The sequence below is a fragment of the Lontra canadensis genome, unplaced genomic scaffold (assembly GCF_010015895.1).
Source record: "Lontra canadensis isolate GAN:19392208 unplaced genomic scaffold, GSC_riverotter_1.0 scaffold7, whole genome shotgun sequence".
Taxonomy (NCBI): Eukaryota; Metazoa; Chordata; class Mammalia; order Carnivora; family Mustelidae; genus Lontra; species Lontra canadensis.
Window position 1 is genome coordinate 20,396,611 of NW_022631001.1, and position 17,748 is coordinate 20,414,358.

Consider the following 17,748-nt stretch of genomic DNA (forward strand, 5'->3'; position numbering starts at 1 on the left):
CCGATTGACTTATTTCGCTAAGCATGATACCCTCTAGTTCCATCCACGTCATCGCAAATGGCAAAATTTCATTTCTTTTGATGGCTGCATAGTATTCCATTGTGTATATATACCACATCTTCTTTATCCATTCATCTGTCGATGGACATCTAGGTTCTTTCCATAGCTTGGCTATTGTAGACATTGCTGCTATAAACATTCGGGTGCACATGCCACTTCGAATCACTACGAGGATGCGGAGAAAGGGGAACCCTCCTACACTGTTGGTGGGAATGCAAGCTGGTGCAACCACTCTGGAAAACAGCATGGAGGTTCCTCAAAATGTTGAAAATAGAACTACCCTATGACCCAGCAATTGCACTACTGGGTATTTATCCTAAAGATACAAGCATTAGTCCATGTTTTAAACGTTCAGTGTTCTTTCTTTCATTAACTTTTAAGGATTGTGATTAGAATGCCTTGTGCTTCTGGTACCCTTTCTAAATCGTTAAGAACTTTCATCAAATTCTTACAAGAGCCCAGAAAATGGCTTTGTATTATTTCCATTTCTGCAGATGAAAACACTGCAGACCAGAGTGGTTAAGTGACTTACCAGCTGGTGCACAGCTAAGAAGGGGCCAGAGCTGGGAGGCACAGGTGGACAGCAGAGCTGGCCAGGGACAGGTAGCATGTGGACACACACTATCAGGGCAGTGTGCATGGGAGAGGTCCTGCAATCATGTTAAGGGCTTCAGGCTGGGGAAGAGAGAGCAGAGGTCATCTTTGGCTCAGGATAATGGTGAAAATCCGCATGGAAGAAGGTGACATTTAAAGTGGGCCTTGAAGGATGGGAGAAAGTTTTTTTTTTTTTTAAATAGAGAGGGCAGTGGCCATTTCCACGCAGAGTCAGTGCACCAGCAAAAGCCTGGAGGCTGGTGTGTTCCAGGTGTGTATCCAGGGATAGGAGAACTCACACAGACCCAGTCTTCTGAGCAGAGAGAAGTAAGGAATGTCAGATACCATGCTCAACAAACACATAATATGCTCTTGGAAAACTGTGTCTGTTTCGAGGAGATACTACCTCAAGTTTCCGTCCTCAGGAAAATAGTGCCAGCAAAATTGAAGCAGTAAGACTGGTCCATCTAAAGAGATTTGCCCTTTTCCCCCAATTTTTATCATTTCTGCAGTTGCATAGCTCATTGGAAAAGCAGCATGCGTGCAAAGCGGTTCGGGACAGAGTCCGGGCACTCTGGATTGGACTCCTATCGGAGGTTATTCTCCGCCTCTTATTCACTGTGTGATCTGGGGCAAGTTATGGAACCTCTTTTCGTCTTGGAGACGAGGGTAATAACTCTACCTTCCTTGGGGATTTTTGCACAGATTGAACGATAGTGTGTTTATGGAGCACTTGGTGTTGTGCTTGGCACAGAATCGCCTTCAGAAAACGACAGTGGCTCTTGTTCACTTGGCCACCACCATCACCCCGGCGCCCAGAACACTGTGATGCCTTAACCTTCCTGATGGAAGGGCTGAGCCAAACCAGAGGTCTGTGTCTGCCAGAGATGGAAGGAGGGAACTCATGTGTATTGAGCGCCTTGCTGTGTGCATGCAGGGGCAGAGAAGCAGGAGAATGTGGTGTGGCCACCACAATCAGTGGCCAAAGAGCCAGAAAACGCCTAGCTGTGGGGCAGAAGACTGCGACACTCTGGGGAGTCAAAGAGGGACACCACACACTCTATTTTGTGAGATTTTAAAATGCTCTTGCAAAATGCTCCTCATTATAAAGGAATACTATCCCAAGTTACAAATCCGGGTGGCAGGCTCCACGTTAAGCTGTCCACCCTCATTTCTCTTACTGAAGTGAATGTTCCAGGGGGAAACGACCTATCCTAACAGTATATACACAAATTAAAACTCCATTTAGAAGTACAGTGGGGACCTCCTCCTAATTGATCATAGCAGAAAAAAATCAGTTCACGCAGTTGGTATGCCAGAGAAGATCAGGAATGGGAGAGTGGGAGGGTTGCTCTGCAGAGCCCTGTCACACTAAGTCCTACTAGCAATGGAAATGGAGCCTGGAGACAGGACTTTCCACCTCCCATTGCTTCTAGCATCAGCCAAACCGATGTTTTCCTCCTGGGACAGTTGGCTATGAGAAGGAAGGCGTGGGATGGCTTCTGCATGAGAAGCGAGTCCTTTGCTAAATGGAGTCACCTTCATACAGAGGGGCTTTAGATGGCCTTGTGAATAGTGTTGATACGTCCTCAGGTGCAAGTGCCACCAAGACAGGAAGCCGAGGGGAGCTTTCTGCCAGCCTTTACCCCCTCTTGGGGATGGCAGGCACTTCGCCAAGTCTGACGCTGTTCTGCTAGGACAGGGCGAGCTGCTCACCCCAGCAGAGCAGTTTGAAGAGGCTGGCAGTACCCGAGGTGTCTTCCATCCCTGGATGATCCATGAGGCCTGGAAAACAAAGGGCAGCTGGTGGGCGTTTTCCTGGGTTCCAGCACCTCCTCGGCCGTTCCCTCTGTTGGCAGGGATTTAATCAAAAACTCCATGTTTATTCTGATCAGTGCTAACGGGAAACCTGGCCCGTGCTCTCCTGACAGTAGTCTGAGAAGAACTCAGGATTTGGTTTGGGTTCTTGGTGCTGCCGTGATGACTGGTATGATCATGATAATTCTGAGATACAAGATGAGACTGGTGTCTACTTTGTTACTGTGCTTTGAGGTGCCTAATCTATAAAATGGAGTTAGTAGTAATATCTTTCTTAAAAAGTTTGTAAGATTAAATGATACCACAAATGTCAATCTTCCAGCATTATGTCATGCACGTGGTACGATTTTAATACTTCGGAGCTGTTAGTGTTTTAATGATAATCCTAGTTGTGTCTGCCCGCTTCCTTTTCTCCCTCTTGTCTTCACTCCCATGGGCCTAGTGCTGAGGGGCAGAAATGAAAGGAATAATCCTTGCCCTGAAGGGAAGGCCTCATGGTGGCCTGACGTAACATGTCCCATGGGCTCACTCCCTTTACTTCAGGCTCGAGGAAACAACCCTGTTAATCTGGGAGTGCAGCACCTGATGGAAGATCAGGCTTTGAGGATGACTTTTCTGCATTTAGTGGGAAGAGCTCTGAACCCAAAAGCTGGAGAGTTGGGCTCAGCGCAGTCCCAGGCTCTGCCCAGATGCTCAAGTCAAGTCTGGGTCTTCTCTGTGCAGTGAGTGGGGCGCAGCTCCCTGTGACTGTAACTTCCGTCTTTGCAACACCCCCCAACACTGGAGCAAAAACTTGACTTCTCAGCTCCCTCGAGAAATATCCTTATGTCCCTTTTGCAGGGCAAACCTCACTATATAGTTACAGTGACGATGATGATGACGATGATGAAAATGATAGGGACAAAGAGGTTCGTCTATTTGAGAAAATACCAAGCACCATAATCTCATACACTATCTTCACAACTCCTGGAGCTCAGTATTATTGTCACCATCTGGAAGATGAGGAAACGGAGGCCCAGAAGAGTTAATTCACCATCAGCCAAGTCCCATCACTGAGAAGACAAGAACCAGAGAAAGAGCACAGGGCCTTCCGGCGGCAAAGCTGGTGTTCCTCCCCACTGCACCTGGGAGTAGGGTAGGGAGAGACTGGGTAACCGGGCAGAGGTAGTCCAAGGGTCAGTGGACGTGACCTGCCCCTAAATCAGTTATGTATAGAAGAGGTCTTAGTAGAGCCTGTGGGCTGAAAGGTACGCAGGAAAGACCGCTTTCTTACTCTCTTACTGCAATCATACCAGTTTATTCAGTACAAATAAGATTCCAGCTCTGGTTCCCCCATGACTTGCCATGTTAACGGTTTCTAGGGCCCTCCAGTTATGTCACTGTTTCTCCTCTGCGTTGATAGTGGGAGTGCCTGTCTCCCTCTTCTGAGGCCAGCTGTGTTTGAACCTCTTACCCCCCTTTGGTTTACAGAAATATTGAGCAGCTGCCAGCAAGCCCTTCCCCCATAGCACTGCATGGTGCAGAAAAATGTTTAACTGCACCGGAGTCCATTCTCCAGAAAACACTTAATTTGGGGGTGAGAGACAGTAACCCTGATTGTTGCAGTCAGGTGGATCTAGAGACAGGAAGAAAAGCAATATATTTACTTGATTTAAAATTAGTCCCACGTAGTCACCAGTGGGATCCTGTCAGGTTTCTTTATAGCGACTCTGCTTTTAAAAACTGTTTTATCCATTGGACAAATATCTCTGGTTCCTGTGGCCAAAGTCTGTCAGCTAATGGAAGCATGATAGCAAAGGGCCCTTGGTGTAAAGAAATTCGCAGTTGGCATGGAAAGGGCATTAGAAGGAATATACAGAAAGAAGAAAAAGGTGGTACAACAGCTGGCTTCAACAGATCTTCCCGCAGATACAGCAGTTAGGAAAATCAGTGTAGCAAAATGACAAAGGTGATGACAGATGCTGTTTACTGAGCTCCTACTGTGTGCCTGGCAAAATACATGCATTATTTCATTTGATCCTTTGAGACAGATCCTACTAGCTTCATTTAGCTGAGGAGGAAACAGAGACCCAGAGAGGTGAAATAATTTGCGCAAAGTCATGAAACCAGTAAACGACCCAGCTGTGAGTGCTCTGGAGAGACCCAAAGTTGAACCAGCATGTACGCAGCTTTGACTGTGAGCATCAGCCATGCCTCCAGTAGTCAGGATGTGGAAGGACAGGGGGCCCCAGGCTTTGTCCCTGAGAAGAACCCCTTTTTACAAGCTGTCTCAGACAAGCAAACCTGGCTATGCTGTCAGCAGGGACTTTGCCTTGAATTATCTTTAACTGTAACTTAGCTTCAGGCATTGTAACTCACTAGCAGTGCTATTGTATCAAGAGGAGAGCCTGGACTTTAGAATCAGTCAGATTTGGGTTCGCATATTTTATCACTTTCCATCTGGAAAGTGTCTTTGGCCAAGTCTTGCAGCCTCTCTGAGCCTCCAGTTTTGTCATCAGAAGATGAGAATAATAGTAATTTTCTCAGAGTTTATATCAGGATTGGATGAAATAACATATGTAATTCCCCTTACTTAAGCGTCTGACACATGGCATGTCCTGAAAAGGGGGATCTCCTCCCCGGGTTCTGTCACCCTTCCTTTCTACCTGTTCCTCCTGAGACTGCATTGTAGAATTTCCCTTTAAGATAAGACAGCATTAAAGTGAGTTTGGAAGCGAGGGAAGAAAATTTGTCCATAATCCTACCATTATAATTCAAAGTCTGATGTCATTTTAACGTATGTCTCTCCAGATTGCTTATATGCATATCTGGTTTTGCAGAGATGCAGTCAGCAAAAAATCCTGCCTCTTTTTTCTTCATGTTCTGTCACCAGCATTTGCCCTCACTGCTGGTGGTCATTGTCATTTTTGTATAATGATTGCATTGCATTCCAACTGGTACCTGTAGTATAATTCAGCTAAGTCATTCTATTTTCACACATCTAGGTTGCTTCCAAATTTTCAGCTCTTGCCTAGCACTGTGCAGCCCCGTGTATTGAACCTCTGGGTTTGGAACTTGTGCATGTTTTGGCTCTGTAGCAAAATGAGGTCTGGGACCTGGAGAATGAAACTCTGCCCCCTTATTGCTGCAGTTCTTTCTGGTTTTTTTTTGTTGTTGTTGTTTTCCCCATTAGAGGACCATCGTCAAAGAACACCCATGACTTAGATTTTACAGAAATGACATTATTAATTAAAAAAAAAAAGACAAAAAAGTACTGAACACTAATCTAAAACAGAAAAGTGGGGAGCCACATCGCTGGTTCAGTTCCTACTGCCTTTTGAAACCAGAAACGCCAGTTGAATCAACAGTTCCTTGTGGTTATAACCCTCTCTAGTCACTACCGGGAGCTGCTAATTTACTGATGCAAGTGGGTTCGTGCATTAGATTTTTGGAAGGAAGGGAAGCGTGCACCGTGACAGGGAAACTCTGCTGTACTTACATTGGCAACTCCTGCATAATGACTTTGTTAATTGCCTCCTGCTGGCTGGGTGTTGGGGTGGGGGGGGGCAGGAGGCAGCTTCCGTGTCTGAACATCTATTGAGCATTTGTCTTAAAAATGTCAGGATGGAGCTTGCACTTTCTCAGCCATCGCTTATGTCTTGCTGGGCAGGAAAAGACGACTGGAAAATGTCAACCCTGGGATCAGATTGACCAGAGCTGAGGGAATAAGAAACTTCCCCCACCCTATCTGTTGGCTTTCAGAAATCATTAACATTTCAGTGTGGGTGATCCTGTGAACCCGCTACCTTTCCACAGCCTTCTTCTGAACTCTTTAGCATCTTTTCACCTTTTCGTGGAATTACAAAGTAGTTTAAAGGGAAACCAGTATCAGCTTTCTTATTTAGGTCACTTTCAGCATACTTGAGAGTTTTGCACAAACAATTATAAATACAAACCACAAAGTGTAGTTTAGATAATCCTGGGAAATGCATTGGTAGTGAGTGGTTACTGTCAGTTCCTCAGGAAACAGGGAATATGACCATTACAGCTCCTGTTTGTCAGTGGTCTGGTTCACCCCTGGAGCAGACTGGCGAAAGCCATTCATACTTAGCATTTTTTGGATCCATGGCTGTTCACTTAAAATCATGGAGACGGCATGCCTTCACTGCCTGTGCAACTTTAGATTCAGGTAGCTGGGGGTCGAGAAATAGTTATTATCACCAGTGGTCCCCCCAGACATTAATTTCAACCGTTTTTGAGGTGGCTTTTTTTGTTGTGGTCGTGGTGGTTTTTTAGTTTTGTTTTTTGTTTTAATTTGGTTTGGTGTTTTGCTGACAGCTCTATGTTGCCCATATTTTATCTTCTATTTAAAGTAAAACAGTGGAAAAGAGGAAACTTCAGTTGGGAACACAGGCTCCTGACTTTGAAACTAGTCTCAGATGTATACTAGCTGCCGTGCTCATACCCGTGACTCCTGCCTAATGACTTTGTTAATCACCTCCTGCTGGCTGGGTGCTGGGGGTGGGGGGTGGCTTCCGTGTCTGAACACCTATTGGGCATTTTTTCTTAAAAATGTCAGGATGGAGCTTGCACTTTCTCGGCCATCACTTATGTCTTGCTGGGCAGGAAGAGGTGACTGGTGGTGTTGGGTAACTTACTTTACCTCTCAGAGGAAATCAGAGCATGTCACTGTAGCTTTAATGTTATTCCACTTTTGCCGTGTACAGTCCCCAGTAATGATTTTTCAGCCTGTCTTTACATGAGGATTAAACTGGGTAATTTAAGGCATTCGCCGTGTAGTATAAGCGGTCTCTAAATGGGGTGTCTCTTGATCAGATGGGGGGGCCCCAAATGTGGGGCGATGATCCAGTGGAAGCCGGTGGTGGTGGCGCTGGTGGTTAAAGGATTCACTGGCAGCAGAACAAAGGAGCTAGAAGCTAATTGAATCCCGCAGGCGCAGGACAGCCCAGGACAGGCTGCCTACAAGAGGCAGTGGGTGAGGGCTGCATTTAAAGGGGGAAGGTGAGGTAGTATGGGGAGGGACTGCTTTCTCCCTTCTTTGGTAATTGTGCCTTGTTGTAGGTAGTGCACTGGTCAGTTAGGTCCTGTGCGTATTTTGAGGTGGGTCGCCCAGTCACTCACATTCCTTTGCTCAAGGCTGTTTGCCTGAAAGTGGGGTCCACAATCCACATGCAAATGATTCTGAGTTTTGTTTTGCTATTACTGTTTTGATGGTGTTCAAGGAAAAAAGAAGAGTGGGTGCTTGCGCTTATATGTTCCTTGGACAGTCTGTGGCTGAGCGTGTGTTCTGCCCTTTAGGAAGAGGAGAGCAAAGCAAATTGTTCCTTCTCTCTTCCCCTCTGCCGTACCCTGGAACTACAGAGTCTGCCAGCCAGCTCACAGTACAGTCAAGGAATCGAGGGCCCTCTTGCACAACTGTAGTTCAGACAGATCAGAGAGGAAGAGTCTCTTCTATTTTGGCTGTAAAATGACAATTCCTAGTTGAATGTCACCTATCTGTCTCCACATCATCCCACTTCTCTCTCTAAATATTACCTTTACCCCTGCGTTTGGGAGCTCTTTCTTGGTGGCCCCATGCTCACTTCCCTACCTACAAGCCTCCAAAACTGTTTTTGGACGATTGAGTCTTCCAAGAGAGCCCAGGTTTGCGCTGGATCCAGAACTTTGCTTTCCCAGGTGGTGAGAAGGAGCAGAGGGTACGGCCAGCCTCACAGTTGTCGGAGGCCTCTGTGATTGTGGGTAGTCGGGGCAAGGCCGAGAGGAAGCTTTGGGTCAATACCTTCCCCCAACCAACCGTGGGCTGTCCTGCCCTAATTAACTTCCCCAGGACATGAGATCTTGTGATCATGTTCACCTCTAATACTTTTTCCACTGGCTTTTCTTCCCCTTCAGCGTATTTTTTTAAGCAAGGAGTTGGTTTTGCATCTTGTTAAAAATAAGAGAAAGCTTTGACAATAAAAATGTTTCTCTTCACGAAGCTGTGAGAGTTCTATTCATTCTGGGATTACTTAATTCTCATGACCTTTAACAAGACAGCACTTCTGCACAGTTAGATGAGATAATTGATTCTAATGGGGAAAGCAGCACTGCTCATTTAACTGCACGTATCCGAGTTGTCCTCCGTTCAAACAATTTCTCCATTACCGTTGGAGTTGCCAATATATAGATTAAAACAGTAAGAAGGTAAGCAGAATGGGAGCTAATTCAGCCTTGGGAAGAGCAGAGTTTTCATTTCTTTCAGACAAGTGAACTTTTATTATTATTGACAACTACACAGAGATAGCCGAGAGCAGGCTGGAACACCTGATTTAGTGCCCAGGACCTAGCATATGCTCAAAAAATGTCAGCTGCTCTCGTGTCATTATTATCAACCGTCTGAATAGAAAACAGTTAGAAAAGACAGCAGTCCCCACACATATGTACAGTTTACAAAGTGCTTTGCCATATATGATCTCATACGACACACTAATTCTTTGGAAGAGTTTTCTCCCCACTTCTTGGCTGCAGCTAGGCAATGGCAGTCAGGATCCCAAACCAGTTTCGTCCCCTCTGGTCCAGCATACTGTCCCCTGCCCAGCAGTAACCAAGGAGAAAGTGAAGAGTCTGATTCTGTCTCTGTTACAGAGCACTCCCTCCAGACGGAGTCGAGCTTGTGTGCGTTCCCTGGTGGGCTCGTGTGTGGACTACATGTCAGAAGGATGTGCTGTTCTGGTCTCCTTTACAAGGTTATATGTGGCTTAGAGGCGGCCACAAAGTCCCTCAAGACCCCCAGCAGTGACCCCTCCCACAAACAGACCAAGCAACCCCAGGTCTGGGTCCTCCTCACAGAGCCCTCCTTACGAGCCTTGGCCGCATGTGTGGAAGGTGTTGTCTTTATCGCACTGGCCTGCCTTGCTTAGTAAAGCCAGCCGCGGGGAGCCTGGGCTTCAGGCCAGATAGACTGCAGGGGTCTGATTGTAGGGTTTGGATAGCTGCAGGTTCTAGTCTAGACTCTGCCACAAGGAGACATTTAACCCTCCCTGTGTTCATCAATGACGTTGTGTTTAACTTCTTCATCTGTAAAATGGGGTTATTAATAACTCACCCTTCAGGATTTTTGTGAGAATCAAAGGAAATACTGCATTTACTGCCCTCAGCCCAATGCCTGACATGCAACAGGCGCTCATTGAAGCATAGTTTCGTAAGCATCTTAATTAACCTTCGGAGCCTTAATGTGCACATCTGCACATTGGGTCTGGCAGGGCTGCCTTAAGGATTAGATGTGAGCTGTACAAATTTCCCAGTGCACGTCCAGGCATGCAGTCGGTCCTCAGTAAACCTAATGACTATGGGTTTCAGATCTCTGTACATCCTTTCCCGGTTCTCCTGGCCCTCTTAGTGGATCGACCACCCCCTCCTCTGGGCCTTCTCCTCCTTCTGAGTAGATTTGGTCCTTTGTCTGTCTTCCCCGCTTGACTGTGAGCTCATGGAAGCAAGGGCTGTCTGATTATGTCCTGGCTCTCCAGAGTCAGCTATAGGTCCTGGTGTAGAGTGGGCTTCTAGAAAATATTCATCAGTACGAGAAAGGAGTGTCGTATACAGGATACTGCTTAACTCTGTATGTGAGGAATCAGGGCAGGCCTCCCGGAAGATGTAAACAGGGACCATTGACAAGTCTTGGTCCTAAGATAGGATTTAAGCAGACATTATGCACTAGACTGCAGACATTTTTGGAAACAAGATTCCTAGCCTTTCCAGCATTATGTATGTTAAGGGACAGGTCCATTCTTTAGCATCTTATGGTCTTTTCTAGATTGTTGCACAAGCCTATTTAGCAGTTTCTAAAACCTTAGAAAAATGGTTTTTTTAAAAGATGTTATTTATTTATTTATTTATTTGGCAGAGAGAGTACAAGCAGGCAGAGCAGCACGGAGAGGGAGAAGCAGGCTCCCCGCTGATCAGGGAGCCCGGCATGGGGCTCGATTCCAGGACCCTGGGAATCTCTGCGGAAGGCAGAGACTTAACCGACTGAGCCACCCAGACGCCCCAGAAAAAGTTTTTAAAACAGAAATACACGTACATCCTACAAAATAAAAAAGTACAATAGATACAGAGTGAAAAGCAGATCTCTCTCCTATCCCTGATCCTTAGCATCTCTTTCTGTCATAGGCTGCACCTTCTGTAACCAATGTCTTTCATCTCCTTCAGAAGCATTCTATGCATATATAGGATTTTTTTTAACCCAAAGATAGTATTTCAGACACACTCTTCTGCATTCAAATACACTATTCAGAAAAATACAAAGAGCTTCCACACACACTTTTTTTATGGTTGCGTAGTATATTGCATGAAGGTAACTTCTCTAGCCCCTTTTTGGTGGACTCGTTTCCAATATTTTGCTACTACAAACAGTGCTAGAGTGAATAACCTTGTATGTATGTTTAGTGTGTACGTGAGTATATCTGGAGGAAGATTTCTAGAATTTTCTAGAAACCCTGGGAACTTTTGAATCCCAGGGTAAAGTGTATGCTTAGTATAAATTCGATAGCTTTTTTCAATTGTCCTTCATAGGGTTTGCACCAACTTATGCTCACATCAGCAAAGAATGAGAGTGCTTATTTCCTATTCTCTGTCAATGCTGTATAATTTTAACCTTTTTTTATCTTTGCCAAAGCATATGTGAAAAATAGTATTTCAAAGTTTAACTTACATTTCTATTATGAGTGATATCAAGGGTCTTTTCATATGATTGAGAGCCAATTGTGTTTCTTATTCTGTAAACTCTCTGTTCATAGTTCATATTATATGCTTACTGAGCTGTTGGATTTTGGTTATTATTTGTAGGAGTTGTTTTTATATTAATGAAATTAATCCTTTGTGATTCAAGTTGCAAACTTCCCCCAGATTATTCTTCTTTTGAAGCAGAAGGACAAGACTTCCTGCACCTCCCCCCATCCCTGTCCCTCTCCCAGTTCCTCCAGAGTGTGAGCCCTCAAGGGCACAGTCTGTGCCCTGAGAATCTCCATGCCCCAGGCCCCCATGTAGGGCTTGGCATGCAGGAGCCCTCTTCAGGGCTTGTTGAACTGAGCTGAACTGATTTCTTGCGTTCCCTACCCCACCCGCCCTCCCCTGTGGCTTGGGAGTTCCATTTCCACCTCCAGCAGAAAAAGATGACTTTTCTCATTGCTCACCACAGCCATGCACCTGTTTGGCCTAAACTGGCACCTGCAGCCGATGGAGGGGCAGATGTATGAGATCACGGAGGACACAGCCAGCAGTTGGCCTGTGCCAACGGACGTCTCCCTGTATCCATCAGGGGGCACTGGGTTAGAGATCCCTGACAGGAAAGGCAAAGGAGCCTCAGAAGGTAGGGTTGCTGTGTTGTCCGTGTCGTGAGTCCTCTGTGTCTGCCTTTGAACCGAAGAGGTCTTCATTACGTGCGTCATGTGCCTGACTCACAGCTCCATGCTCTGGCACTCCCTCCATCTCTCTGCACTCCACACCGGCTGCCCTTCTGCCTGTGTCTTCATCTCAGTCCCTTGTCACTGTGAGCTCATAGCGGGGCTTGGGCAGCAGTCATGGTGCTCGGCGTTATCCCATCTCATGCCTGGAGGGAAGCAATGTGGGCTTTCACACTGCTGGGGTGGCTGGCTTTGGTGGTGTGGGATCAAGATGAGCCCTTCTGGAGCAACCTCTTGGGGGTGAACGGGCATCTCCAGAGGGGGGGTGTGGTTAAGTGGGTAGATGGTATGTTATCATTGAAATACCCTCGGTCTTGGGCCATTGTGGTGTAATGGAAATACCAGTTGAGGGATTCTAGCATTTACCAACCATGTGACCTTAAGCAAGTCACCTAATTTTTCTGGCCACCAGTTTCCTCATCTGCAATAACATTAATCATTAGTGCTTATATGGTTTGTTTGGTTCAAAGCTTTTTGTCAAGAGCTTTTCACATTTAATCCTCTCAGAGATCCTGTGAGGTAAGTGTAATTATTTACACCCACTTTAGATGCAAAAACTAAGCATTACATTAATTGACTTGGCCAGAGCCACATAGCTTAGCATAGGAGCGCAGGTGCGGATGACTCCAGAGCTTAGCATAGGAGCGCAGGTGCGGATGACTCCAGAGCTCTTGCTGTCTCCCAAAATTGTCCTCCCTGACTCACCCAATGGTTACAAGACTTGAAGGAGATACAGGTGAAAAATCCCATTGTACAATGAGACGTAAATATTTTTCCATCAACAATGGAAGTGGTGGTGACATTTGGAGTTTGACATCCTTAAATGGGACATTGGTAGACCCATGTTTTGAATTTCTTAAAGGTTTAACATGCCACTGACACAGATTCTTTCACTGTCTGCCGAGAGTGGCAGAGACTTACAGAAATGGTAGTAGGAAAGATGGCTGCGCTAATAAGCCAGTCTCATTGTCACTCTGGGCAGGTGTGGGCCTCCCTCTCCTGTACCTGGTGTGCCCTGTTTTATCTCCCAGGTGTTAACCTGTCAGCACAGTGGTCATATCTGCCTCCAACCTTGACTGCTTATATCTCATCTTAGTTCACTTTAGGGTCTTAGCTTCTGAGCTTCCCTGTCCCTTTAAGGATTTGCCTTCCAGGAGTCAGTTTGGTTAACAGGGTACCATATGCTTGGTTCAAGTAGCTACTCTGAACCTGTGAATGATCCTGAAGGCCAAAATCAACTTTTTTTTTTTTTTAATATGGAACACTTCATGAATTTGTATGTCATCTTGTGCAAGGGCTATGCTAATATTCTCTGTATTGTTCCAACAAAACCAATTCTTGACCTATGGTCCTTAAGGAAAGTAAGAGTGGGAGCATTTCTGTGGAGCCAAACCAGAACTCTTGCCTACTTTTCCTAGGGGCAAATCCAGTCTTCTCTTTTACAAATATTTTTAAGAATTGAAACACTGAATAATTTATACTTTCTTTGCCCCTTTATAGAACATGGAGGGAGCATGGATGGGGCCACGGGAAGAGCTCTGGGTTAGGAGTCAAGAACCCTGAGTTCAAGCCCAGCCGCTGCCACTTGAGTTGGCCTTCAGCAATTCCCTTGAAAGACTTTCTGAGCTTCATTTTCCTTCTTCCTAAAAGGAGGCTATTGGGCTAAATTATGTCCAAGGTCTAGTTCTAATTCACAAGTCCTGCATATGAAATTGGTAATAGAATTATCAGACTAGCCAGATGGGTCTCAGAACCTTTTTCCAGGTCAGCCCTGTCCATGGTCCTGGCTATTGGTTTGTGATTCCCTTGTCAGTTTAGAGTGTCCCATGCCTTACGTGAATACCATAAATGTGGACAGTCTTTAGATCAACATGTACAAATGCAGCTTTAAGATATGTTTAACCCTCAAGGCTTTGGGAAAAGGTCTCATTTAGCAAAATGTATTTTCTTTCCTCCGTGATCTCTATCAAACATTCTCTAAGCAGGAGTTGGATCTATCTGAAATCTCCCATTCTAATGAAATTAGTTTGTGGCTTTTTTAGGTTTTGTTTTGTTTTACCCAAGGAGCAGGAGGTGCAGATAAGAGACAAAATAAAATTGCACAAGCTTATTGGTTTACTTTAATTGGAGTATTTTTGCTTAAAGGGATTATTTGTCATTACTAATGCAAATGGAAATCCTGTTTACAAACCTCTACAATGCAGTGCAGTGCTAGAAAGTGGTCAGCATCAAAAGCAATTACTGTGACAAAAAATACATCAGTCTGGAAAAACAGAGGACAAAGCTTCCTACAGTTTATGTGAGACCACATGGTTCTTAATTTCTTTTGCCCTGGTCAAACCAGTGTCTACATAGTTTATGTTTTTAATTGTAATGTTAAAAATCTACTTCCTTAGACATATCTCAAGGGGAAAAGTCTTTAACACTGATATGAGTACATATTTCCTGTCCCTACTGAGGGTATCAGAGAAGAGAACTGATTCCAGAATTAAGATTAGAGCCCAGTTTACAGAGATGGGAGAGGGAATGTGACCTGATGTAAAGAAAATAAATGGGCCTTGGAGCCAGACTGTCGAGGGTTTGAGTCCTGGCCCTGACATTTATTGGCTTTATTAACGTATGCTGATTACTCCTTCTTTGGGCCTTCATTTCTTCATCTGTAAGAACCAGGATGATAACACCTAGACAAGTAGACTTCTTCTCATTCACTGAAATCCTAAGCCATTCCATGTCACTTATTAGAATCTCAGAAATCCAGACTAAGTAGTATTTTCCCCTCAAAGACCCTGGGGCATTTTTTAATATTTCCAGAAGATATGTATATATATATAATTATATATATATAAAGAACACACACACACACATATATATATATTCTTTAATTATACAAATGAAATTTATGACAAGCCCAGTATTTTAAATGTTCATCCTGTCTTCGAGAGTCACATCAAACTGCGATTTACACTATATTTGCAAAGTGGCTGTAACCATTTCAGGGTGCCGTGGGACAGAAACCAAATGCGGCAACTTTTCACAGTAAAGCCACAAGAACTTATGTTACGCATTAATGGAAGAGAGGGGGGAAAGCATTGAATAAACAAGCATTTCTGATGGTTGAATTGGTGGGCTTAGGGATAGCATTTTCTTCTGTCTGCAGTGAAATCCAAATTGCCCATCAATTTAAACCATGCAGATTGCTGCACACAGGCTCAGCCGGGTTCTCCAAAATGGAACAGCTTATTTTGATAACCAAGTAAATTTCCAGCAGTTGCTAAGGAAACTAAAGGATTCTTTGTGCAAGTTATTGCATTGAAAAGAACCAGAAAGGTGGAGGGAGGGGGAGAGTGTTAGTTGATTAGGAATTTAAAACCTGCATAGATGGATCTCAGTTCAGGAAAGTGAGGACTATGACTGGGAAGTTCCTGGAGTTTCACTTCTTCCAAGTCTTCCTGGTTTGGCTGAGCCACCCAGTCGTTTCCAGTAGTTTGTTGAGAAATTTCTTTTATAGGCACGATTGCCGATTTATACGGCTGTTGCTAGAGGAAGACTGAATCTGCATATCTTTACAAAGAACAGGACTGTTACCAGTAAGACTTGCCTTATGAAACCTGATCACACTTTTGGGGGTTTCTCATTCTTAGTGAAGCTCTTGGTATTGTTTGTTATGTCTCTGGGGGGGCCCCACTGATTGCATAGTGTCCTACATAGAAATGACTTGAGATACCAACTCTTGCCCTTTAACTCTGGGTCCTGTTTGTGGGTTCCCACCTCATAAAAATTGTCAACTTTTTGTACCCCATGATGCTCAGTGGGCCTTGGATCTGTCAGGCCTAGCCTTGGTGGTTAGCCTGCTGGGGCTGTGAGTTTAGCTGGGCTCTTACTCTTAAAGAGGGTCAGCCCACTCTACCACCATGGAGAGTATCTATGAAGAGTTTTAATTAACCATTTATCAATTTAATGCTTTAAGAAGCCATATTCTAATAAATGAAGAGAAACCCCACATGGCTTTATCTCTGAATGGCTTCTTAAGCATTCTGAGCCTCAGTACATACATCTTATTAGTGTGAGAATTAACGGAACCAGTGTACATGAAGGGGCCCAGAGTGGTAAAGGACAGCTACTACTACTGCTACATTTATAACTATTACTACTACTGCTATTATTGCTATTGTTTTTGTCATCACTATTATTTTCCAGAATGTGGTAGGCATAAAAAGAATTTTATACCCAGGACATTTCTCCCCCAACTCCCTCCACCCTCTACCATTGGTAGGTCTTGCTGTGTAGTGGGATGGTTTCTATCTTAGAGCTCACTGCTTGGTGCTCAGAATTAAGAACAAAGAGTCTTAGGTTGTAGGATCTGGAACAAGGAAGGCAGGAAGGGGTGAGTGTGGCTTTACTCTGAACAACCGCTAGATCAGTCCATCTCATGTCTCCCACCAGGCAGAGGTGCTCAGTGGGCTGCATTCTTTCCCCTCCAAAGCACCCGTCTCATCCCTCTGTATAGTCCAGCGTGGGGACCACTGGGGACCAGAGTAGAGGAATGATAAAGGTTAAATCCCTAGATGGGGATTTCTTTTCCCTCAAAAACAGTGACTTTAGGCTGGGCTGAGGTTCCTTCTTTAAGAATCTGGACAGAGTGACCTGGCATGAAGGCTACTTATGAACAGAAGCCCGAGGGGCCCTCACAGACTCAGCCAAAAGAGTCAAGGTCCTGGTGAGGGGTGTGCCGTAGAACAGAATTAACGATTTTTATTTGATTGTGTATACACACCAATGATAATTATTTTCTACCATTTGGTCCCACTTTGGTAAAATACTAGAATGCTAGAAAAGAATATTCCCCTCTTACCACCCCATGGGGTAAGAGCCAACTTACTTGTGCTGTCTGGGTCTGGCAGACCTCTGGAGAGAGTCTCAGGTCTGGCGTCCGACTTGTGAGGCTCAGAACTTAGCTGAGGGAAGAGCTGTCTCCTAAAAACATGCTCACCAGAGAGGAAGATGAGCCAGGCAGGGTGCTCTCGACTGCGTGCCAAACTGTGGGGGAAGCATTCATTATTTATTCTCAGACACAGGAATTACTTGAATGCAGACAATTCTGAAATCCCATCAACTCTGACTCCCACCTACTCACAAAGGAAATGAGTCCTTGGAATTAGCAGTCTCGGCTTATTTCTATGCAGTTTCTAGGAGGAAACTCAGTTCTGCATCCTTAGCAGAATTAGAAGCTATAGGGTATGCTCTTTTCTACCTAGAATACAAAAGAATTGTGGTATCTTGGGAGCCCCCAAATCAGATAAGAATGTGAAAGTAATTCTCTTCCATCCTAATGCCTTGTGAATTTGGCTTCTGTCTTTGAACTTTGAACCACAGTGTGGTGGTTTGTGTGTGTCTACATTTTCAAGGTAAAAGTCTGGGGCACATTCCTTCCATAAAGGAATCAAATGCAAGCTTTTTCCCATGCTAATGACAATACTAGTGGTGCTTTTATTGAGAGCATGCATTTTAACTTTTTGTTGTTGTTGTTGGCATATTTTTAATTAAAATAACATTTAATGGTTTGAAGCTAAAAACCTGATGTTTCTGCCTAGGAGTTTGTAAAGGAATGATAACATATGGAGAAGTTTAACATTTAAATTGAATTTTATTATTTAAAACAGTAAAATATTTTATGACTACAACAGTGCCCTGCCAAGCTCCATTTCAGCATCAAATGTGCTTTGTAAGGAATCTTACAAAGCTAGGGGAAAAAAAGACATTTTAATTTCTTATTCCCCAAATGCTTTTTATAAAAAAAAGTTCCTACAAACGTGTTTTCTTTACAAATGGATTCTTG

The 17,748-nt window shown here is 44.5% G+C and overlaps 1 protein-coding gene and 1 non-coding gene across 2 annotated transcripts in view; one reads left to right on the forward strand and one right to left on the reverse strand.

The window, feature by feature from the left end:
* The window catches only part of TENM4 (teneurin transmembrane protein 4), a 715,043-nt gene that overhangs the window by 515,946 nt on the left and 181,349 nt on the right, over positions 1–17,748 (forward strand). Inside the window, exon 10 of the mRNA XM_032852968.1 lies at positions 11,648–11,818. Coding sequence (XP_032708859.1) covers positions 11,648–11,818 — 171 coding nt within the window. The remainder of the gene's footprint in view (positions 1–11,647; positions 11,819–17,748) is intronic.
* Positions 13,163–13,269, reverse strand: LOC116865471. The gene has a single exon (XR_004382200.1). It is a non-coding gene; the product is annotated as a U6 spliceosomal RNA (small nuclear RNA).